This window comes from Bombina bombina, chromosome 7 (assembly GCF_027579735.1).
Source record: "Bombina bombina isolate aBomBom1 chromosome 7, aBomBom1.pri, whole genome shotgun sequence".
NCBI classification, from domain to species: domain Eukaryota; kingdom Metazoa; phylum Chordata; class Amphibia; order Anura; family Bombinatoridae; genus Bombina; species Bombina bombina.
Genome location: NC_069505.1, coordinates 581,912,872 through 581,938,484, shown reverse-complemented (window position 1 = coordinate 581,938,484; position 25,613 = coordinate 581,912,872). Strand labels below are relative to the sequence as shown.

The 25,613-nt window shown below is 39.0% G+C and overlaps 1 protein-coding gene across 2 annotated transcripts in view; it reads left to right on the top strand.

Annotated features, from left to right (window-relative positions):
* The window catches only part of NRM (nurim), a 33,172-nt gene extending 13,290 nt beyond the window's left edge, over positions 1-19,882 (top strand). The window contains exons 2-4 of one of the 2 annotated variants that reach the window (XM_053722055.1): positions 843-1,045; positions 15,400-15,576; positions 18,727-19,882. In XM_053722055.1, coding sequence (XP_053578030.1) covers positions 843-1,045; positions 15,400-15,576; positions 18,727-19,026 — 680 coding nt within the window. In that variant the 3' untranslated portion in view covers positions 19,027-19,882. The remainder of the gene's footprint in view (positions 1-842; positions 1,046-15,399; positions 15,577-18,726) is intronic. The other variant, XM_053722056.1, reaches the window with a different exon arrangement.
* Positions 19,883-25,613: the final 5,731 nt, after the last annotated feature.

Below are 25,613 nucleotides of genomic sequence, written 5' to 3'. Positions count from 1 at the left end.
TAAGATCATGTAAATTTAAGACTGTGTTTTTAACCCCCACAAAGGGATTAAACACACTGTACCACACTGAACCTGCAAAGCACTCAGTTGTGCAACTAATGTTGCTGATTAGATCAGCGTCCGTTTACGATCATTGGTACCAGCAGTACTTCTACTGTGTGTTTAACTTCTGTGCCAGGGATAAATACACATGACTCTGATAAATTAGAGAATGCCATTTTCAACTATTATGGCACAGTTATACACAGATATGTACATCCTGTCCACTTCAAAATAAAGATAAACAGCTTTATAACATCAGTGTTGTTGACATATTTAAATACTACTCTTTCATATGTATGATATACGTTTTTAGACGTTATTGTCCCTTTAAATAATGCTCTTTCATATGCATGACAGACATTTTTAGCCTTTACTGTCCATTTAATGAGAATGAGCTTTGAAAAGAGGATAAGGATCTGTGAAAGGAGTGAAATAATGATTAACAGGATGATATGATAGACTCAGGGAGGAAATTATAATAAATTGGTTATGAGAAGTTAAAGATTTGGTGGAAGCTGAAATTATGAGGCACATTAAAATTAAAGAGGAAATGGTAGTGGAAAGGGAGATAAAACAGTATGGGTACAGGAAGAATATGAGTGTTACACTTCAGCAATAGCTGTTACACTTGTTTAGTAATGGTATAAACTGCAAATAGATTGCTACAGGGGCCATATAACAAGGATAATGGGAAATGAGCAGGGGAATAAAAAAGTGCACAGCATATCCCACCGCTGACACCAGTTGACTTCACTGTCTATCATCTGGACCATATTAACTTGCATGTTTTTATTTTGCAGGTGATCTTCCTCCACTGTCATGGCGTGAAGCAGTTGGTGACACGCAGGTTTATCGAGCTCTCGGTATAGATGCTGCTCTGCTCATACTGTTTGTGCTGCAGCACAGCGTCATGGCATGGCCATCAGTCAAGGGAGCCGTAACACAAGTGTTTGGTGTTCTCAATCGCTCACTGTACATCCTCTGTACAGCCATCTCCCTGCAGGTACTGGTGCCTTTTAGTAAAGGGTACTTTGGTCACAATATCCTTACTTCCTATATTGCATTATAAAAAGGCAATGCAATAGCCCTTAGTCTGAACTTCAAATGAGTAGTAGATTTGTTTTCTGATACATTTCAAAGTTATGTCTATTTCCACTTCCACTGCATCATGTGACAGCCATAAGCCAATCACAAATCCGTATGCGTATATTCTGTGAATTCTTGCACATGTTCAGTAGGAGCTGGTGACTAAAAAAAGTGTAAATATAAAAAGACTGTGTACATTTTGTTAATGGAAGTAAATTGGAAACTTGTTTAAAATGCCTGCTCTATCTGAATCATAAAAGTTTAATTTTGAGAGGAGTGTCCCTTTAAAGAGATATTCTACTATAAAATAAAATGCAGAAGTTAAAGGGACAGTCAACACCAGAATTTTTGTTAATTAAAAAGAAAAATAATCCCTTTATTACCCATTCCCCAGTTTTGCATAACCAACACTGTTATAGAAATACACTTTTTACCTCTGTGATTACCTTTTATCTAAGCCTCTGCAGACTGCTCCTTATTTCAGTTATATTAATATACTTTTTACCTCTGTGATTACCTTGTATCTAAGCCTCTGCAGACTGCCCCCTTATTTCAGTTCTTTTGACAGACTTGCATTTAGCCAATCAGTGCTCACTCCAGGGTAACTTCACGTGCATGAGCGCAATGTTATCTATATGAAACACATGAACTAATGCCCTCTAGTGGTCAAAATGCATCCGGATTAGAGGCAGTCTTCAAGATCTAAGAAATTAGCATATGAACCTCCTAGAATGTGCTTTCAACTAAGAATACCAAAATTGATGATAAGAGTAAATTGGAAAGTTTTTTAAAATTACATTCCCTATTTAAATCATGAAAGTTTTTTTTGGACTTGACTGTCCCTTTAACGCTTAATAAAAAAGAAAATCACAAACCCGCAGCACCCTCACGCCAGAGGAGAATGGGGCCAATGAGAGTATTTCTTCATATGGTTAGTATTGATTCGCTCACCAGAGATATCTTTATTTCATGTGGCAAAGGAATTTCCCAGAGGTGTGTTTTAGCTATGTTTTTTTACCTTTTGTAAGAGTTAAACACATAATAAAGGAATGATTAAATAGTTTTACATTAGAATGTTGTTTTATATCTGTCCAAGTATTTTTTCCTACTTGGCATCAATTACAACAATGTAATCCATAATAAACCAATAACAAAGTGTAGTCATCACAAATTGATATGTTATTTAAAGGAACAGTCTAGTTTGAATTCAACTATCATGATACAGATAGGGCATGTCATTTTAAACAACTTTGCAATTTTCTATTTTCAACAAATTTGCTTGGTTCATTTGGTGTTCTTTGTTGAAAGCTAAACCTAGGTAGGCTCATATGCTAATTTCTAAGCCTTTGAATGCCGCCTCTTATCTCAGTGCATTTTGACAGTTTTTCACAGGTAGACAGCGCTAGGTCATGTGCGCTATATAGAAAACATTGTGCTCACTCCCGTGGAGTTATTTATCAGCACTGATTGGATAAAATTAAAGTCTGTAAAAAGCACTGAGATAAGAGGGCAGTCTGCAAAGGCTTAGATACAAGGTAATCACAGAGGAAAAAAGTATATTTATATAACTGTGTTGGTTATGTAAAACGGGAATGTGTAATAAAGGGATTATCTATCTTTTTAAACAATAACAATGTTGGTGTAGACTGTGTGTATACTTATATAAGGCTTATCTTTTCAGCCACGTTGATAGAGTTAAAAGGACATTAATCTTAATTGGCCAAAAAATGTTGATTAGTTATGTGAAGAGTCTCATTTATAACTGCCCTTAATTGACTGCAGCAAAGGAGATACGATTTACAGCACTAAATAGGATTCTCAAAGGGTGTGTCCCTTGTCTGCAAAAAAAAATAATATATATATATATATACATTTTCAGTTTTTAATTTCTGATGTATTTAGAAAAAAATTACTTATAGTGAACTAATAAAGTGCTGGAAATGATACTTAAAGGGACATACAAGTACAAAGAGAAAATTTTATGTGTCAGAGCATTTTATTATTGCATCAGTTCCGGAGCAGCAATGCACTACTTTGGAGCTAGCTGAACACACCTGGTGAGCAAATGACAAGAGGCATATGCACATAGCCACTAATCAGTAGTTAGCTTCCTGTAGTGCATTGCTGCTCTGAAGCTGACGTTAACTATGTGTTTAACGCATTTGCACATTTTATTGTTGCTAACACATTACAGCATTTCCTTTTTGCGCTTTTTCGTCCCTTTACCTTACTGACTGGCTCACAACTCAAATACACTTTATCAGTCTAAGTTTACTAACCTGCCCTCAGTCCTCCCTAACAGGCCATATTTTGAGGATATCTGAACTAGAGCACAGGTGAAATAATCAGCTGATAAGTAAACATAGTTATTAACCTGCTCTCATCCAAGGTAATCCTGAAAACCTGACCTGTTGGGGAGGTCTGAGGGCAGGTTTGGAAACCAGTGGTCTAAGGAAACAGACAAGAATATCGTTATGAAGCAGATACAGCCTTTGTACGCACTGTGTCCTGTATTACATAGTGAGGGTTATAGCGCTTCTCTTTTTATGTATGCAAATTATGAGCCTGAGGGAAGTCTCCCTAAGTGTGATGCGGGAATCCAGATGTGGACCCGTTGCTCAGTGTGCCTAGAGGGATATGGCTGTACCTCACTAACGAGGCCCACACTAGGTCGAAACGTGCGTCTGGGGTTTTGCTGTTTCTCTCGTTCAGAGAGGGATTGCCTGGTATTTCGGGGCTGGACTGTACTGTGAAGTCAGGATCAGAATGATATGCTACAGGAAAGTTCTGCTCTGTGAAAGGCACATGTTGAGCAAAAAGAGGCTGCTCCTTGGGTGGTAACTAGCCATAGAACAAGCTATTGTTCGTTCCCAGGTTGAGCGCTTCTCTCTTTTAAAGGGACACTCAATCAAAATTAAACTTTCATTATTCAGATTGAGCAGCAATTTTAAACAACTTTCCAATTTACTTCCATTAACTAAATGTGCACAGTCTTTTTATATTTAATCTGTTTGAGTCACCAGCTCCTACTGAGCATGTGCAAGAATAAATGTGTATGCATTTGTGATTGGCGGATGACAGTCACATGGTACATGTATGCATTTGTGATTGGCTGATGGCTGTCACATGGTACAGGGGGAGTGGAAAAAGGCATAACTTTTAAAATTGTCAGAAAAAAAATCTACAACTCATTTGAAGTTCACACTAAGTGCTATTGCATTGTCTTGTTATCTTGCATTTTTTGATTATGCAAATCTACTGTGTTGACTGGTCCTTTAAGTGTTTTAAACCAGGGACGGTTTGCACATCACGTACAGGATGCTGTGGTTACTATACGTAGAATTAGATACAGGACAACACAAGAGTCTTATTTAATAACCATAATTACAATACATGTGGTTAGTTCTCATGTACGTGACAGCAAAGACTGTCATTAGAATACAATTATCATATTTCAAACTTCACAAATTATTTTTCTTTATTTTTTTCTGGGGGAAAACAAATCTAACGTCAAGTACGTTTGTGTGTTATAATGACGATGCTGTCACCTTGGCTTATTAAAATTTTGGAAGCTTAAATTCTAAAAAAATGTATCATTTATCTGAAAAAACAGCAGTTTAAAGGGACATGAACCACACATTTTTTCTTTCATGATTGAGAGAGCGAATGCAATTTTAAACAAATTTCCAATTTACTTCTATTATCTAATTTGCTTCATTCTCTTGGTAGTCTTTGTTTGCACTACTGGGAGCTAGCTGGATGCATTGGGAGAGCCAATAACATGAGACATAGATATACAGCCACCAATCAGCAGCTCCCGAGTCTACCTAGGTATCTCTTTCAATAAATAATATCAAGAGAACAAAACAAGTTAGATAATAGAAGTAAATTGGAAAGTTGTTTAAAATCACATACTGTTTCTTCTTTCATGAGTCAGACAAACATTGGTTTTATGTCCCTTTAATACACATATAATTGATTTTCATAAATATTTTATTATTTTCCATGAAAAAATGTGTTTAAGTCGTGACTATGTACAGCTAAATCCTGGTACTCACCCGCCCACAATAAAGCGAAATGAAAATTTATTTTGAGAATAAGGCAGAACTTACAATTAAGTTTCCACTTTACTTGTATTATCAAATTTGCTTAATTCCCATGATATTCTGTGTTAGAGATACCTAGGTAGCTTCTGGTGCACTACATGGTAGGAAATAGTGCTGCTATATAGTGCTCTTGCTAATGTATAACAATAGTACTACATGACAGGAAATAGTGCTGCCATCTAGTGCTCTTGCTAATGTATAACATTAGTACTACATGACAGGAAATAGTGCTCCCATCTAGTGCTCTTGTTAATATATAACATTAGTACTACATGACAGGAAATAGTGCTGCCATCTAGTGCTCTTGCTAATGTATAACATTAGTACTACATGACAGGAAATAGTGCTGCTATATAGTGCTCTTGCTAATGTATAACAATAGTACTACATGACAGGAAATAGTGCTGCCATCTAGTGCTCTTGCTAATGTATAACATTAGTACTACATGACAGGAAATAGTGCTGCCATCTAGTGCTCTTGCTAATGTATAACATTAGTACTACATGACAGGAAATAGTGCTGCCGTCTAGTGCTCTTGCTAATGTATAACATTCGTACTACATGACAGGAAATAGTGCTGCCCTCTAGTGCTCTTGCTAATGTATAACATTAGTACTACATGACAGGAAATAGTGCTGCCATCTAATGTTCTTGCTAATGTGTAACATTAGTACTACATGACAGGAAATAGTGCTGCCCTCTAGTGCTCTTGCTAATGTATAACATTAGTACTACATGACAGGAAATAGTGCTGCCATCTAGTGCTCTTGCTAATGTGTAACGTTAGTACTACATGACAGGAAATAGTGCTGCCCTCTAGTGCTCTTGCTAATGTGTAGCATTAGCACTACATGACAGGAAATAGTGCTGCCATCTAGTGCTCCTGATAATGTAAAACATTAGTACTACATGACAGGAAATAGTGCTGCCATCTAGTGTTCTTGCTAATGTATAACATTAGTACTACATGACAGGAAATAGTGCTGCCATCTAGTGCTCTTGCTAATGTATAACATTAGTACTACATGACAGGAAATAGTGCTGCCCTCTAGTGCTCTTGCTAATGTGTAACATTAGCACTACATGACAGGAAATAGTGCTGCCATCTAGTGCTCCTGATAATGTAAAACATTAGTACTACATGACAGGAAATAGTGCTGCCATCTAGTGTTCTTGCTAATGTATAACATTAGTACTACATGACAGGAAATAGTGCTGACATCTAGTGCTCTTGCTAATGTATAACATTAGCACTACATGACAGTAAATAGTGCAGCCCTCTAGTGCTCTTCCTAATGTATAACAGTACTATATGACAGGAAATAGTGCTGCCCTCTAGTGCTCTTGCTATTGTATAACAGTACTACATGACAGGAAATAGTGTTGCCATCTAGTGCTCTTGCTAATGTATAACAGTACTACATGACAGGAAATAGTGCTGCTTGCTAATGTATAACATTAGTACTACATGACAGGAACTAGTGCTGCCCTCTAGTGCTCTTGCTAATGTATAACATTAGCACTACATGACAGGAAATAGTGCTGCCATCTAGTGTTCTTGCTAATGTATAACATTAGTACTACATGACAGGAAATAGTGCTGCCATCTAGTGCTCTTGCTAATGTATAACATTAGTACTACATGACAGGAAATAGTGCTGCCATCTAGTGCTCTTGCTAATGTATAACATTAGTACTACATGACAGGAAATAGTGCTGCCATCTAGTGCTCTTGCTAATGTATAACATTAGTACTACATGACAGGAAATAGTGCTGCCATCTAGTGCTCTTGCTAATGTATAACATTAGTACTACATGACAGGAAATAGTGATGCCATCTAGTGCTTATGCTAATGTATAACATTAGTACTACATGACAGGAAATAGTGCTGCCCTCTAGTGCTCTTGCTAATGTATAACATTAGTACTACATGACAGGAAATAGTGCTGTCCTCTAGTGCTCTTGCTAATGTATAACATTAGCACTACATGACAGGAAATAGTGCTGCCATCTAGTGTTCTTGCTAATGTATAACATTAGTACTACATGACAGGAAATAGTGCTGCCATCTATTGCTCTTGCTAATGTATAACATTAGTACTACATGACAGGAAATAGTGCTGCCATCTAGTGCTCTTGCTAATGTATAACATTAGTACTACATAACAGGAAATAGTACTGCCATCTAGGGCTCTTGCTAATGTATAACCTTAGTACTACATGACAGGAAATAGTGCTGCCATCTAGTGCTCTGGCTAATGTATAACATTAGTACTACATGACAGGAAATAGTGATGCCATCTAGTGCTTATGCTAATGTATAACATTAGTACTACATGACAGGAAATAGTGCTGCCGTCTAGTGCTCTTGCTAATGTATAACATTAGTACTACATGACAGGAAATAGTGCTGCCATCTAGTGCTCTTGCTAATGTATAACAATAGTAATACATGACAGGAAATAGTGCTGCCATCTAGTGCTCTTGCTAATGTATAACATTAGTAATACATGACAGGAAATAGTGCTGCCATCTAGTGCTCTTGCTAATGTGTAACATTAGTACTACATGACAGGAAATAGTGCTGCCCTCTAGTGCTCTTGCTAATGTATAACGTTAGCACTACATGACAGGAAATAGTGCTGCCATCTAGTGCTCTTGCTAATGTATAACATTAGTACTACATGACAGGAAATAGTGCTGCCATCTAGTGCTCTTGCTAATGTATAACATTAGTACTACATGACGGGAAATAGTGCTGCCATCTAGTGCTCTTTCTAATGTATAACATTAGTACTACATGATGGGAAATAGTGCTGCCATCTAGTGCTCTTTCTAATGTATAACATTAGTACTACATGATGGGAAATAGTGCTGCCATCTAGTGCTCTTGCTAATGTATAACATTTGTACTACATGACAGGAAATAGTGCTGCCCTCTAGTGCTCTTACTAATGTATAACATTAGCACTACATGACAGGAAATAGTGCTGCCCTCTAGTGCTCTTGCTAATGTATAACATTTGTACTACATGACAGGAAATAGTGCTGCCATCTAGTGCTCTTTCTAATGTATAACATTAGTACTTCATGACAGGAAATAGTGCTGCCCTCCTAGTGCTCTTGCAAATGTGTAACATTCTTGCAAAACTGCTGCCATATAGTGCTCCAGAAATAGGCAGGCTCCTAAGCTTACGTCCCTGCTTTTCAACAAAAAATACCAAGAGAACAAAGAAAATTTTAATAATAGAAGTAAATTAGAAAGTTGTTTGAACCTTTAATCTTGCACTAAAAGTTGGTTTATTAAGCACATATTTTTTATTTTTTTAAATGGAACAGATAAAATATCTGAGAATGTTGTCCCTTTTAAATGTAGGAATATATTTCATTGTTGTCTGAATACATCATAGATTTTCAGTAGTTAAAGAATTGAATTCAATCTTGACAACGGCTTAAATATTTAGGGGTCGATTTATCAAAGCTTTCGCCTGCCTTCTCCTTCCTTCGACTGCCGGTTCTCACAAGAGAACCTGCAGTCCGTATTTATGAAAGGGACACTGAACCCAAATGTTTTCTTTTGTGATTTAGATTGAGCATGATATTTCTTCTGTTAAGTGTGATCAGTCCACGGGTCATCATTACTTCTGGGATATTACTCCTCCCCAACAGGAAGTGCAAGAGGATTCACCCAGCAGAGCTGCATATAGCTCCTCCCCTCTACGTCACTCCCAGTCATTCTCTTGCACCCAACGACTAGATAGGATGTGTGAGAGGACTATGGTGATTATACTTAGTTTTATATCTTCAATCAAAAGTTTGTTATTTTAAAATAGCACCGGAGTGTGTTATTATCTCTCTGGCAGAGTTTGAGGAAGAATCTACCAGAGTTTTTGTTATGATTTTAGCCGGAGTAGTTAAGATCATATTGCTGTTTCTCGGCCATCTGAGGAGAGGTAAACTTCAGATCAGGGGACAACGGGCAGATGAATCTGCATAGAGGTATGTAGCAGTTTTTATTTTCTGACAATGGAATTGATGAGAAAATCCTGCCATACCGATATAATGTCATGTATGTATACTTTACACTTCAGTATTCTGGGGAATGGTACTTCACTAGAATTACACTGTAAGAAATACATAAAGCTGTTTAATAACTAGAGATTATGTTTAACGTTTTTGCTGGAATGTAAAATCGTTTTCATTTGCTGAGGTACTGAGTGAATAAATGTTTGGGCACTATTTTTCCACTTGGCAGTTGCTTAATCTGTTTTCTGACAGTTTCTGTTCTCCCTCACTGCTGTGTGTGAGGGGGAGGGGCCGTTTTTTGGCGCTTTTACTACGCATCAAATATTTCAGTCAGCAACTCATTGTATTCCCTGCATGATCCGGTTCATCTCTACAGAGCTCAGGGGTCTTCAAAACTTATTTTGAGGGAGGTAATTTCTCTCAGCAGAGCTGTGAGAATTATAGTTTGACTGAGATAAAAAACGTTTATTCTGTAATTTGTTTCCTGCTTTCAGAATTTGTTATCTTTGCTAATGGGATTAAACCTTTGCTAAAGTTGTGTTGTTTACAAGGATTGAGGCTATAACTGTTTCAATTTATTAATTTTCAACTGTCATAGATCTTCTGTGCTTCTTAAAGGCACAGTACGTTTTAATATTATTCTAATTGAATTGTATTTCCAAGTTGCAAGTTTATTTGCTAGTGTGTTAAACATGTCTGATTCAGAGGATGATACCTGTGTCATTTGTTGCAATGCCAAAGTGGAGCCCAATAGAAATTTATGTACTAACTGTATTGATGCTACTTTAAATAAAAGTAAATCTGTACAAATTGAACAAATTTCACCAAACAACGAGGGGAGAGTTATGCCGACTAACTCGCCTCACGTGTCAGTACCTACATCTCCCGCTCAGAGGGAGGTGCGTGATATTGTAGCGCCGAGTACATCTGGGCGGCCATTACAAATCACATTACAGGATATGGCTACTGTTATGACTGAGGTTTTGGCTAAATTACCAGAACTAAGAGGTAAGCGTGATCACTCTGGGGTGAGAACAGAGTGCGCTGATAATATTAGGGCCATGTCAGACACTGCGTCACAGGTGGCAGAACATGAGGACGGAGAACTTCATTCTGTGGGTGACGGTTCTGATCCAAACAGACTGGATTCAGATATTTCAAATTTTAAATTTAAACTGGAAAACCTCCGTGTATTACTAGGGGAGGTGTTAGCGGCTCTGAATGGTTGTAACACAGTTGCAATACCAGAGAAAATGTGTAGGTTGGATAAATATTTTGCGGTACCGACGAGTATTGAGGTTTTTCCTATACCTAAGAGACTTACTGAAATTGTTACTAAGGAGTGGGATAGACCCGGTGTGCCGTTCTCACCCCCTCCGATATTTAGAAAAATGTTTCCAATAGACGCCACCACAAGGGACTTATGGCAAACGGTCCCTAAGGTGGAGGGAGCAGTTTCTACCTTAGCTAAGCGTACCACTATCCCGGTGGAGGATAGCTGTGCTTTTTCAGATCCAATGGATAAAAAGTTAGAGGGTTACCTTAAGAAAATGTTTGTTCAACAAGGTTTTATATTCCAACCCCTTGCATGCATTGCGCCGATCACGGCTGCAGCGGCATTCTGGATTGAGTCTCTGGAAGAGAACATTGGTTCAGCTACTCTGGACGACATTACGGACAGGCTTAGAGTCCTTAAACTAGCTAATTCATTCATTTCGGAGGCCGTAGTACATCTTACTAAACTTACGGCGAAGAATTCAGGATTCGCCATTCAGGCACGCAGGGCGCTGTGGCTAAAATCCTGGTCAGCTGATGTTACTTCTAAGTCTAAATTGCTTAATATACCTTTCAAAGGGCAGACCTTATTCGGGCCCGGGTTGAAAGAGATTATCGCTGACATTACAGGAGGTAAAGGCCATGCCCTGCCTCAGGACAAAGCCAAGACTAGACAGTCTAATTTTCGTTCCTTTCGTAATTTCAAAGCAGGAGCAGCATCAACTTCCTCTGCACCAAAACAGGAAGGAGCTGTTGCTCGCTACAGACAAGGCTGGAAACCTAACCAGTCCTGGAACAAGGGCAAGCAGACTAGGAAACCTGCTGCTGCCCCTAAAACAGCATGAATTGAGGGCCCCCGATCCGGGATCGGATCTAGTGGGGGGCAGACTTTCTCTCTTCGCCCAGGCTTGGGCAAGAGATGTTCAGGATCCCTGGGCGCTAGAGATAATATCTCAGGGATACCTTCTGGACTTCAAATACTCTCCTCCAAGAGAGAGATTTCATCTGTCAAGATTGTCAACAATCCAGACAAAGAAAGAGGCGTTTCTATGCTGCGTACAAGAGCTCTTGTTAATGGGAGTAATCCATCCAGTTCCACGATCGGAACAGGGACAGGGGTTTTACTCAAATCTGTTTGTGGTTCCCAAAAAAGAGGGAACTTTCAGACCAATCCTGGACTTAAAGATCCTAAACAAATTCCTAAGAGTTCCATCGTTCAAGATGGAGACTATTCGGACAATTTTACCTATGATCCAAGAGGGTCAGTACATGACCACTGTAGATTTAAAAGATGCTTACCTTCACATACCGATTCACAAAGATCATTATCGGTACCTAAGGTTTGCCTTCCTAGACAGGCATTACCAGTTTGTGGCTCTTCCATTCGGATTGGCTACAGCTCCAAGAATCTTCACAAAGGTTCTGGGTGCTCTTCTGGCGGTACTAAGACCGCGGGGAATCTCGGTAGCTCCATACCTAGACGACATTCTGATACAAGCTTCAAGCTTTCAAACTGCCAAGTCTCATACAGAGTTAGTGCTGGCATTTCTAAGGTCACATGGATGGAAGGTGAACGAAAAGAAAAGTTCACTCGTTCCACTCACAAGAGTTCCCTTCCTGGGGACTCTTATCGATTCTGTAGAAATGAAGATTTACCTGACAAAGGACAGGCTAACAAGACTTCAAAGTGCTTGCCGCACCCTTCATTCCATTCAACACCCGTCAGTGGCTCAATGCATGGAGGTAATCGGCTTAATGGTAGCGGCAATGGACATAGTACCCTTTGCACGCTTACACCTCAGACCACTGCAACTGTGCATGCTAAGTCAGTGGAATGGGGATTACTCAGACTTATCCCCTTCTCTGAATCTGGATCAAGAGACCAGAAATTCTCTTCTATGGTGGCTTTCTCGGCCACATCTGTCCAGGGGGATGCCATTCAGCAGACCAGACTGGACAATTGTAACAACAGACGCCAGCCTTCTAGGTTGGGGTGCCGTCTGAAATTCTCTGAAGGCTCAGGGACAATGGAGTCAGGAGGAGAGTCTCCTGCCAATAAACATTCTGGAATTGAGAGCAGTTCTCAATGCCCTCCTGGCTTGGCCCCAGTTGACAACTCGGGGGTTCATCAGGTTTCAGTCGGACAACATCACGACTGTAGCTTACATCAACCATCAGGGAGGGACAAGAAGCTCCCTAGCTATGATGGAAGTATCAAAGATAATTCGCTGGGCAGAGTCTCACTCTTGCCACCTGTTAGCAATCCACATCCCGGGAGTGGAGAACTGGGAGGCGGATTTCTTAAGTCGTCAGACTTTTCATCCGGGGGAGTGGGAACTTCATCCGGAGGTCTTTGCCCAAATACTTCGACGTTGGGGCAAACCAGAGATAGATCTCATGGCGTCTCGACAGAACGCCAAGCTTCCTCGTTACGGGTCCAGATCCAGGGATCCAGGAGCAGTCCTGATAGATGCTCTGACAGCACCTTGGGACTTCAGGATGGCTTACGTGTTTCCACCCTTCCCGTTGCTTCCTCGATTGATTGCCAGAATCAAACAAGAGAGAGCATCAGTGATTCTAATAGCACCTGCGTGGCCACGCAGGACTTGGTATGCAGACCTGGTGGACATGTCATCCTGTCCACCTTGGTCTCTACCTCTGAAACAGGACCTTCTGATACAGGGTCCCTTCAAACATCAAAATCTAACTTCTCTGAAGCTGACTGCTTGGAAATTGAACGCTTGATTTTATCAAGACGTGGGTTTTCTGAGTCAGTTATTGATACCTTAATACAGGCTAGGAAACCTGTTACCAGAAAGATTTACCATAAGATATGGCGTAAATACCTATATTGGTGTGAATCCAAAGGTTACTCTTGGAGTAAGGTTAGGATTCCTAGGATATTGTCTTTTCTACAAGAAGGTTTAGAAAAGGGTTTATCTGCTAGTTCATTAAAGGGACAGATCTCAGCTCTGTCCATTCTGTTACACAAACGTCTGTCAGAAGTTCCTGACGTCCAGGCTTTTTGTCAGGCTTTGGCCAGGATTAAGCCTGTGTTTAAAACTGTTGCTCCACCATGGAGTTTAAACCTTGTTCTTAATGTTTTACAGGGCGTTCCGTTTGAACCCCTTCATTCCATTGATATAAAGTTGTTATCTTGGAAAGTTCTATTTTTAATGGCTATTTCCTCGGCTCGAAGAGTCTCTGAATTATCAGCCTTACATTGTGATTCTCCTTATTTGATTTTTCATTCGGATAAGGTAGTCCTGCGTACTAAACCTGGGTTCTTACCTAAGGTAGTTACTAACAGGAATATCAATCAAGAGATTGTTGTTCCTTCTTTATGCCCAAATCCTTCTTCAAAGAAGGAACGTCTACTGCACAACCTGGATGTAGTCCGTGCTCTAAAATTTTACTTACAGGCAACTAAGGAATTTCGACAAACGTCTTCTCTGTTTGTCATTTACTCTGGGCAGAGGAGAGGTCAAAAAGCTTCCGCTACCTCTCTTTCTTTTTGGCTTCGTAGCATAATTCGTTTAGCTTATGAGACTGCTGGACAGCAGCCTCCTGAAAGAATTACAGCTCATTCTACTAGAGCTGTGGCTTCCACTTGGGCCTTCAAGAATGAGGCCTCTGTTGAACAGATTTGCAAGGCTGCAACTTGGTCTTCGCTTCATACTTTTTCCAAATTTTACAAATTTGACACTTTTGCTTCATCAGAGGCTATTTTTGGGAGAAAGGTTCTTCAGGCAGTGGTTCCTTCTGTATAAAGAGCCTGCCTATCCCTCCCGTCATCCGTGTACTTTTGCTTTGGTATTGGTATCCCAGAAGTAATGATGACCCGTGGACTGATCACACTTAACAGAAGAAAACATAATTTATGCTTACCTGATAAATTCCTTTCTTCTGTAGTGTGATCAGTCCACGGCCCGCCCTGTTTTTAAGGCAGGTAAATATTTTTTAATTTATACTCCAGTCACCACTTCACCCTTGGCTTTTCCTTTCTCGTTGGTCCTTGGTCGAATGACTGGGAGTGACGTAGAGGGGAGGAGCTATATGCAGCTCTGCTGGGTGAATCCTCTTGCACTTCCTGTTGGGGAGGAGTAATATCCCAGAAGTAATGATGACCCGTGGACTGATCACACTACAGAAGAAAGGAATTTATCAGGTAAGCATAAATTATGCTTTTAGGCAAATTTCTAATTTACTCCTATTATCAAATGTTCTTCATTCTCTTAGTATCTTTATTTGAGATGCAAGTTTAGATGCCGGCCCATTTTTGGTGAACAACCTGGGATGTTCTTGCTGATTGGTGGATACATTCATCCACCAATAAAAAAGTGCTGTCCAGAGGGCTGAACCAAAAAAAGCTTAGATGCCTTCTTTTTCCAATAAAGATAGCAAGAGAACCAAGAAAAATTGATAATAGGAGGAAATTAGAAAGTTTCTTAAAATTTCATGCTCTATCTGAATCACAAAAGAAAAAATGTGGGTTCGGTGTCCCTTTTAAGCATCGGTCATCAGAACGCTGCTTCCCTAACTCTTCTCCACCTCTTCGGTAGAGAATTTTAATCTCCCCTGTCTCGTCCGACCGGGGAGATTGACAGCTCCTGCCCGCACGTGAACAGTGGGCAGCGTTGCACAAGAGTGCAAAATAGCGTTCTTTTGCAGTGCTGAATTCTGCCAATGGAATTCAGTCCGCCAGATGTACGCCCCTGTCTTCCGTAGCTTGATAAATCGAGCCCTAACAGTGATTAGATATAGTTGTCCGCTAGTTTAATATCTAGCGCCGGATATCACATTTATTTAGTGATTAATTGAAGATGTTCCTTGTTCAGAGCTAACACTGTGCTCCCTCTAGGCGCTTATGTATTACTGGCAGCAGTGCCACCGTGGCCCCTATCTATGGAGTGCGTCTTCTGACCAGTGGAACCTGTGGCTCCCTCTGATTTGCGCCCTCCTGCACACTGTATCCTGGCTGCTGATATTTAGTGTCCTGCTCATCTTCGACTACGCAGAGCTTATGGGTATCAAGCAGGTGAGAACCCGAGACGTGGAAAATCTTATCCGTGTTGTACAAATATCCGATTCTAAAATGTAACCACGGAAATGTCAACACCGATATTTCTGTATGACTAATAGGTCACCAAATGTTGGTGTAGCGCTGCAGTAGTTAAAGGGACACTAAACCCATTTTGTTTCTTTCATGATTCTGATAGAGCAGCAATTTTTAGCAACTTTCTAATTTACTCCTGTTATCAATTTTTCTTTGTTCATATATTTATTTAAAAAGCAGGACTGTAAAGCTTAGGAGCTGGCCCGTTTTTGGTTCAGAACCTGGGTTATGCTTGCTAATTGGTAGCTAAATGTAGCCACCAATGAGCAATCGCTATCCAGGGTGCTGAACCTAAAATGGACCAGCTCCTAAGCTTTACATTCCTGATTTTTAAATAAATTTAATGAGAACAAAGAAAAATTGATAACAGGAGTAAATTAGAAAGCTGCTTAAATTAGTCAGGAAGCGAAAAATAAGTGAAAAGGCTCAGCCATGTACTGCAACTATTAACTGCTACTATGTCATTAACCTACAAATTGAATGCTCTATAAAAGGTTTCACTAAGGAAAATAAAACATAATATACAGTTGTTTATTTTGCTTGCTGAAAATTGCACTTTGTTCCATTTCCTCCAGGGCTATGTGGTGGTTTAGGGGTTAATAATGTAGTTTAGTGCAACTGTTTCCTCCGGACAAACTCTTTACACGGCCTTCAAGGTCGCGTAAAAAGTTTGAGCGATTTACTTTCAACTTGTAATACCAGTGCACATTACCGCTCAATATGGGGAGCGTAAAGTAACTTAGTAACTTGAATATGTATTATGGATCTGAGCGTAAAGAACATCGCAATCACGTTTACGCTCCTCGCGCTTGCAATAGTGCTCCGCATAATTAAAAAAAAAAACTTTTGAATGCACTTTCATTATTTATTTGCTTGCTTTTCCTAAACAAGTTGACCCCTTTACACAGTGTTGTATAACAATACAATTTACATGTGTCACAGAAACACAACCCCTTTTCTTACAATACAATAGTGGAATTATGGACATCAATAATACACCTATAGGAGCGGGGGTAATTGTGAGTACATTATACATCTATATGCAATGTGTCATTTTTATTGTATAATGTTAAAGTATGTATGTAAAGTCTTGTGATTGAAAGAATCGTGTACTTTGCCTTTGGCGTGTTTTTACAGAACACATTCAGAATAGTGAGAACTTATATCGGCAATCCTATATAATAAAAGGCCAGTTATGTTTGTCAGATGCAGCCATGTGCAATAGAGACTGCGCAAGGACAAACATACCTGGCCTTTAGGATCAACATCAGACACTCAGCTCAACAGAGCAGGTTAAGCAGCCGTTGCAAGAGGCGTGGGCATGGTCGATGGGGGTGTCCTGATGGGGGCATGGCCGGTCCTGGAGCGGGCGTGGTCGGCCTGAGAGTGCACAAAAGGGGGAGAGAGAGAGCAAAATAGAGGGGTGAGAGAGAGATAAAGAGAGGGAGGAGAGAACAAAAGAGAGGGAGGAGAGAGCAAAAGAGAGGGAGGAGAGAGCAAAAGAGAGGGAGGAGAGAGCAAAAGAGAGAGGGAGGAGAGAGCAAAAGAGAGAGGGAGGAGAGAGCAAAAGAGAGAGGGGGGAGAGAGCAAAAGAGAGGGGGGGGAGCAAAAGAGAGAGCAAAAGAGAGAGGGGGGAGAGAGCAAAAGAGAGAGGGGGGAGAGAGCAAAAGAGAGAGGGGGGAGAGAGCAAAAGAGAGGGGGAGAGAGCAAAAGAGGGGGAGCAAAAGAGAGGGGGGAAAGAGAGCAAAAGAGAGGGGGAGAGAGAAAGAGAGGGGGAGAGAGAAAGAGGGGAGAGAGAGCAAGAGAGTGCAAAAGAGAGGGGAGAGATTGAGGGCAAAAGAGAGGGGGAGAGAGAGAGCAAAAGAGGGGGGGGAGAGAAAGCAAAAGAGAGGGGAGAGAGAGAGCAAAAGAGAGGGGAGAGAGAGAGCAAAAGAGAGGGGGGAGAGAAAGCAAAAGAGAGGGGGGGGAGAGAGCAAAAGAGAGGGGGAAGAGAGAGACCAAGGGGTGGGACCGCTGTACTACAAAAAATGGCCCGTGTACATGGGCTTTAGGACTAGTACATAAATAAAACCACAAAAAGTCACAGCTACTGTCTTCTATTATTATCAGTTATTTGTAGAGCGCCAACAGATTCCACAGCGCTAAATGAAATACTAATATGGCACGAAAACGTCTTTCTAAAAAAAATAGGAAGATGTCTTATTTTGTATTATTGTTATCAACAAAGTCGATCACAGATATTACAAATATACATTGCTGTGAGGGAATGCACTTTTTCAGCCAAGTCTCACCTGTTTTTAAATGTTGAGAATTTCCATTGAGAAATCTTTTGAATATACAGAGATACAGAATTTGCTTATGCATATTTTGACGTGTTACTTCACGGAAACCATTTTTTGTTTTTGAGAACGCACAATCTATTTTGTGTGAACACACGTTGAAGACAGCCCCCCTCCGCCAACATGGTGGCTAATTGGCGATGTGGGCAGGCTTTTACTGGAGCCGTGATCCTTTATTATGTGTGAGACACATTGCCACTTATCGGCACAGAAAGGTTGAGCCCACTTTTTTTTTTAATATATATCGCCAGACCCACAGACTGTGAGATTGGCAAGTCCAAAAAAGCAATTTCTTGTGGGTGTGGCAATGTTTTGAATTTCAGGGCCTAAGTAATAGACTTTGGTATACATTCAGAAATAATATAAGGAAGCATGTGTGTGTACAGAAAGTGATAACATGAGATACTCTGATTTCCCTGTAAGCTTAACCCATTGTCTGGTGTTGTGGTGTAAAATAACAAAACCAGCTATTTTAAAAACAAAATAAACATAAAGGAACAATATCATACATTTTATACTTTACAGTACGTTGTCCCTTTAATAAAACAAATTTCTTTTAATGTCTTCTGTAGTTCTAGATGTGGACATTTCAGCAGAATACCCATAATTAGAGTTTGGTTATAGTTTATATGTTTTACATGACACTCTCTAGAGGTACCTTGTAGTCCTTTTATTGACTTCATATTGATAATCTCATTTTGTATTTATCCTTTTCCTTTCTTCTGCCTCTTAGGTTTATTATCACTGCTTTGGGATGGGTGACCCACTCTCTCATAAAGCTCCTCGTGTTGCCCGTCTCTACGCTCATCTCAGACACCCCATTTATCTGGAGCTCCTGGTGATCATGTGGGCAGTGCCCGCTCTCTCTCCTGACCGCCTGCTCCTCTCCTCGTTTCTTACACTTTACCTCTCCCTGGTTCACCGACTTGACGTGCAGGACTACACTTACTTAAGTTCTCAGCTGGAGAAGAAGTTTCTGCTCTTTTCACGCGAGGAGGAGAACGGGAGGGGAGAATTATGGAAAAAAGAATGAGGGGGGATTAGACAGGGAATCCCATGAGTAAAATCAGAATGGAAAAAATGCAAGGAAGAAAACAATATAAAGGGGGTAGGGAAATAGATAAAAAGAGAGTGTATAAGAAAGAATTGACTGATATAGAAAGCATAAGAGTGAGCTGGTTAAGTTAGAAATGTCAGACTAGATGGGGAATGGAAATTTTTAGGAACAGAGAGGCAACCATAAGAGGTTTAACAACTTCAAGGCAAGTGGCCGGCATTTTACCATGTTCTGCCTTCTTTTGAAAGTGGATTATTTTATTCTCTGCCCACGCATTTCGTGTAATTCCACTTTTTCCAAAAATAAATTCTAACAGGAATGGGATAAAAGACGTATTCATGGACTACACCTTTTGATTGCAAGATTGGGAAGGTACCCATTTTCTTGAAGACAGTGCCAGACAGATCTTTCCGTTATCTGTTTATTAATCTGGTTTTAAAGCCACAGTCTGAAAAATGAGTGAATGCATGGATCTTCAGCACCTGCTGTATTATGGGAGATCCCTGAACAGTCTGCTAAACCACCGACGTAACGCGCTTCGCTGCAAATTACAAACAGGAGTGTCTTTTATCGCTAAACCTCACAAAGATCTAGAGCTATCCAATTTGGATTACTAACAGGTCTTTTAAATGTGTTTTTACTTGTGTTATATTTTACAGATGTCTATATATACATTTTTTTTAATGCTTTTTTTTGCTTACAATTTTTTTATCCTTGATATAAATTTACAGAGGAAAGAAAAAAAACATTTTAAGGCAAAACACATTTTATGATTTTAGGCTGTAAATTCATATATTTTATTATTGCAAATAAAACGTTCAATTAATTGGTCCTTTTTTTTATATTCTTTGCCCATATTTTATTGTATTGTTTTTATTATGTAACACTTCTTTGTTTAAATTATAATAGTGACGTGTCTGTGCCTCTCTTTATGAAATGTCACTAAAAAATGACAGTGAGCATCTGTTATACAGACTTTACACACACACACAGATATATATATCCGACTCAGTTAAAGGGACATTATACACTAGATTATTATTTTTTGCATAAATGTTTTGTAGATTATTTATATAGCCTATACAGCTTTTTTATTTTTTTTTTAAATGTATAGTTTTGTTTATTTTTTAAATAACATTGCGCTGATTTTCAGACTCCAAACCAAGCCCCTAAGTTTTAGGAGAATACTGACGTATACCTACTCCAGCTTGCTCCTGTTTGTGTAAAGGGTCTTTTCATATGAAGAGAAAGGGGAGGGGGTCTGCTTTTTTGCTATAGAATCACATTTAGTGGGTGTTCTAGCTAAACTGGGAGCTCCTAAGTGAGTTTTTATTTATACTGGATTTTTATATCAGTATCTATGCATATTATTATCTATAGTAGTGTCTAGTGCATGCAGTTAAATGAAAATTGGTGTATACTGTGCCTTTAATATTGGCACCTGTTATGAAATTGTGTAAAAGTGAAGTAAAAAAGTATAATTCTGTATTAAATTTACTTGCAATTTTAAACAACTTTCCAGTTTACTTTTACCATCAAAGTTTCTTTGTTCTTTGGTATTCTTTGTTAAAAACTAAACCTAGGTAGGCTCATATGCTAATTTCTAAGCCCTTGAAGACTGCCTCTTATCTCAGTGTATTTTGACAGGTTTTCACAGCTAGACACTGCTAGTTCATGCGTGCCATATAGATAACATTGTGCTCACGCCCGTGGAGTTATTTATAAGTTAGCAATGATTGGCTAAAATGCAAGTCTGTTAAAAACACTGAAATAAAGGTTCAGTCTGCAGATGCTTAGATACAAGGTAATGACAGAGGAAGAAAGTATATTAATATAACCGACTGTGTTGGTTATGCAAAACTGGGGAATGGGTAATAAAGGGATTATCTATCTTTTCAAACAATATACATTTTGGTGTAGACTGTCCCTTTAAACTTTAAAGGGACAAAATGTAAAAAGTCCAAATTTAAACTTTTATTAAGGTTAAAAAAAAAACATACACACACATTTATATTCCTACATACATATTCACACACATACATATATATCTATATATATATCTATAAACACACATATAAGACACTCTGTTAGTGTCCTATTACAGGGTTTATCCTGAGTAAATCTATATGAGTGGTGATGTTTCATTTACTTTTATCTCCTTTGTTATAATCTACAATAAGGCTATAATTAAATACATGAAAGACAAAATAAATACTCACACTTGATGGGTCTATTAGTTTTTATCTGCCATCAGTATCAAAGTTTCTCAGATAACCGGTGCCGTGGCTTTGTCTGACGTTAATTTAGCACACAATCCACAGTGTTTCGTTAAAGGGACAGTATACATCAATTGTCATATAACTGCATGTAATAGACACTACTATAAAGAAGAATATGCACAGACACTGATCTAAATATCCAGTATAAAACCTTTTAAAAACGTACTTAGACGCTCCCAGTTTAGCACTGTTGATGAGGTTAGGCTGGGACACCCTCTGAAAGGGGCTGAAAGAGCAGACATCACAGCCCCCCTGCATATGAAAAAACATAACACAAATAATAGCAGCAAGAATCTGTAGACCCGAGTCTACATCTGACACTGTGGGGCTTGGTTAGGAGTCTGAAAATCAGCACAATGTTATTAAATAATAAGCAAAACTTTACATTGTTACAAAAACACTACCAGATGGGCTGTATAAATGGATCATCTACAAAACATTTATGTAAAGAAAATCCGAGTGTACTGTGTCCCTTTAAAAGTCACAAACTAGTGAAGTGATAAAATGCCCTGAGGTATTGGAACATTTTAATAGAACTGTGTTTAATCCCTACAAAGTGTTTAATCCTCACAGTAGATTTGCTGCCAAACTGGTTCTGAACAAGACACAGCCAGTGAATGGCAGCTATGTACATATACTGCTCCTCATTGGCCAAGCCTATCTCTATAAACTCAATGTATTAACCATTTAACTCCCTATCGGTGCATTAAATGCATAGTTACACATATATGTGCAATAGGAAAACACCATAAAGCACTATTATATCATATTGTAATCACTTTTTAATATACTTTACCCTCTTTTCCTATTCTCTGTCTCGTCTCTCTCCTTCCTCTCTCTCTCTTCTTTCTCTCTCCTCTCTCTTTCCTTTCTCCTCTCTCTCTCCTTTCTCTCTTTATTTTTGTTTCTTTCTTTCTCTCTCGCTCTTTCTCTCTCTCTCGCTTTTCTCTCTTGCTCTTTCTCTCGCTTTTTCTCTTTCTTGCTCTTTCTCTCTATCTCTCTCCCTCTCTCGCTTTTCTCTCTCTTGCTCTCTCTCTCTCTCGCTTTCTCTCTCTCGCTCTCTTTTTTTCTCTTTCTCGCTCTCTCTCTCTCGCTTTTTCTCTCTCTTGCTCTCTCTATCTCTCTCCCTCTCTCACTTTTCTCTCTCTCTCGCTCTCTCTCGCTCTTTCTCTCCTCTTTCTTTCTCTCGCTCTCTTTCGCTCTCTCTCTCTCCCTCTCACTTTTCTCTCTCGCTCTTTCTCGCTTTCTCTCTCTTTCTCTCCTCTTTCTTTCTCTCGCTCTCTTTCGCTCGCTCTCTCTTTCTCTCTCGCTCTTTCTCTCTCTCGCTCTTTCTCTTGCTCTTTCTGTCGCTCTCTCTCTCTTTCCCTCTCTTCCACTATATTTAACCCTGCCACATGCTACACAGTGATTGATTGGTGCAGGGGTTAAAGGCAGTCATTTCTGTCATGTAGCTGTAGAAAATCATCAGCCAAATCTTAACATTCTTAACACAAATCAAAATCCTTTTTACTGCAATTGTTTATCAATGGCCAAACTCCTCCCACCATTTGACTTATTTGGAGGAGCCAATCAGAGCTTTAGTCCACAGACAACAAGGATAGCCACAGTCATAAAGTTAGTATAAACTAACGCTTTGCCGTTGTTATCAAAGACAATTAGGGACATATATGTAGCAATGTTTGCCTTGAGAAGTTAGCAGATGCATTTCATGTTCTGAGAATTAGAAATTGTATAATTGTCAGAGTTATATTACATGAAAAGGGGGAAAATAAATGAAAATATATTGCAGAGTTGCATTATGTATACCTAAATATTTTATATACAAATCTCAAGGTGTTTACACCTTAACTACAAACTAAAAGAAAAGTTTTGCACTAAAATGCCCCTTTAAAGGTACATAATAGTCCGTACAAGACGTATGTAATTCAGATAAAGCGTGCAATTAAAGGGCCAGTCAAGTCCAAACTAAACTTTCATGATTCAAATAGGACATGTAATTTTAAACAACTTTCCAATTTATTTTTATCACCAGTTTTGCTTTGTTCCTTTGGTATTCTTAGTTGAAAGCTAAACCTAGGCATTAGTTCATGTGTGTCATATAGATAACATTGAGCTCATGCATGTGAGGCTAAAATGCAAGTTTGACAAAAGAACTAAAATAAAGGGGCAATCTGCAGATGCTTAGAGGGTAATCACAGAGGTAAAAAGTGTATTTCTATAACAGTGTTGGTTATGCAAAACTGGGGAATGGGTAATAAAGGCTTTTTAAACAACAAAAATTCTGGTGTTGACTGTCCCTTTAAAACAACTTTCCAAATTGCCCAGATTATTAAATTGCATTTATTCTGTTTTTGAAGAGTAAACCTAGATAAGCTAATAGGAACTCAGCAGTGCACGCGTGTGGTTAGCGCTATATGACAGCAGCATTTACAACAATGTTACAAAGGACAGGCGGTTTTATGACGGACAGACTGCGTCAAGCTAGTCTATTTGCATTCTATACATTATAAATGTATAGATCAGGATGTTGCAGTGGATTTGATCTAGTTAGATTTTGCTAAAGCATTTGAAACAGTTCCAAAGAGAATATTGCACAAGTTGAGAGAGATCGGTTTGCAGGAAAATGTTTGTACTCGGATTAAAAACCAACGCAGAGAACACAGAGAGTTTTTAAAGGAACAGTGAAATGTAAAATTGTTATACCAGCAGCAAAGTATAAACTGTATGGGATATTTCTCCTTAAGGTTATGTTTTGTATATGAAATAGCTGTTCTAATTCAAACCACAACCCAATCAAATGGGCTGAGCCTGCAATCTTTATTAACTTATCTCTCTTTATACATAATGTCATCCTTACCTCTCACTGCATACACAGTGAGACCAATACTTAGGACCTGCTGAGCTAAATTTCTCCAGGTTAATGAAATTCCTGTCGTAATTCTTTAAAGGCAGTTTTTAATAAAAGAACAGCCTGTCTGGCAAATGGGTGTTCCCTGCTTTTAAAGGGACAGTCCACACCAGAATTTTTATTGTTTAAAAAGATAGACAATAAGTCCTTTATTACCAATTCCCCAGTTTTGCATAACCAACACTGTTATATTAATACACTTTTTACCTCTGTGATTACCTTGTATCTAAGCCTCTGCAGACTGTCTCCTTATCTCAGTTCTTTTGACAGACTTGCATTTTAGCCAATCAGTGCTGACTAATAAATCACTCCTCGGGAGTGAGCACAATGTGATCTATATGGCACACATGAACTATCACTGTCTATCTGTAAAAAACTGTCAAAATGCACTGAGATAAGAGGCGACCTTCCATGGCTTAGAAATTAGCATATGAGACTACCTAGGTTTAGCTTTCAACAAAGAATACCAAGAGAACAAGGCAAATTTGATGATAAAACTACATTGGAAAGTTGTTTAAAATTGCATGCCCTATCTGAATCATAAAAGTTTAATTTTAACTAGACAGTCCCTTTAAGTATGTGAAAGCAAAGCAAACATTACAAAAGGTTTCACCAATAAAAAATCATAATAACATTTGAAATAAAAATATGCAGAAAAAAAACATATTGTTAAATCGCAAAAATTGTATTTCTTCTGTTAAGTGTGATCAGTCCACGGGTCATCATTACTTCTGGGATATTAACTGCTCCCCTACAGGAAGTGCAAGAGGATTCACCCAGCAGAGCTGCATATAGCTCCTCCCCTCTACGTCACTCCCAGTCATTCTCTTGCACCCAGCAACTAGATAGGTCGTGTGAGAGGACTATGGTGATTATACTTAGTTTTATATCTTCAATCAAAAGTTTGTTATTTTAAAATAGCACCGGAGTGTGTTATTACCTCTCTGGCAGAGTTTGAGGAAGAATCTACCAGAGTTTTGCTATGATTTTAGCCGGAGTAGTTAAGATCATATTGCTGTTCTCGGCCATCTGAGGAGTGAGGTAAACTTCAGATCAGGGGACAGCGAGCAGATGAATCTGCATAGAGGTATGTAGCAGTTTTTATTTTCTGACAATGGAATTGATGAGAAAATCCTGCCATACCGATATAATGTCATGTATGTATACTTTACACTTCAGTATTCTGGGGAATGGTACTTCACTAGAATTACACTGTAAGAAAGACATAAAGCTGTTTAATAACTAGAGATTATGTTTAACGTTTTTGCTGGAATGTAAAATCGTTTTCATTTGCTGAGGTACTGAGTGAATAAATGTTTGGGCACCATTTTTCCACTTGGCAGTTGCTTAAATCTGTTTTTTCTGTCAGTTTCTGT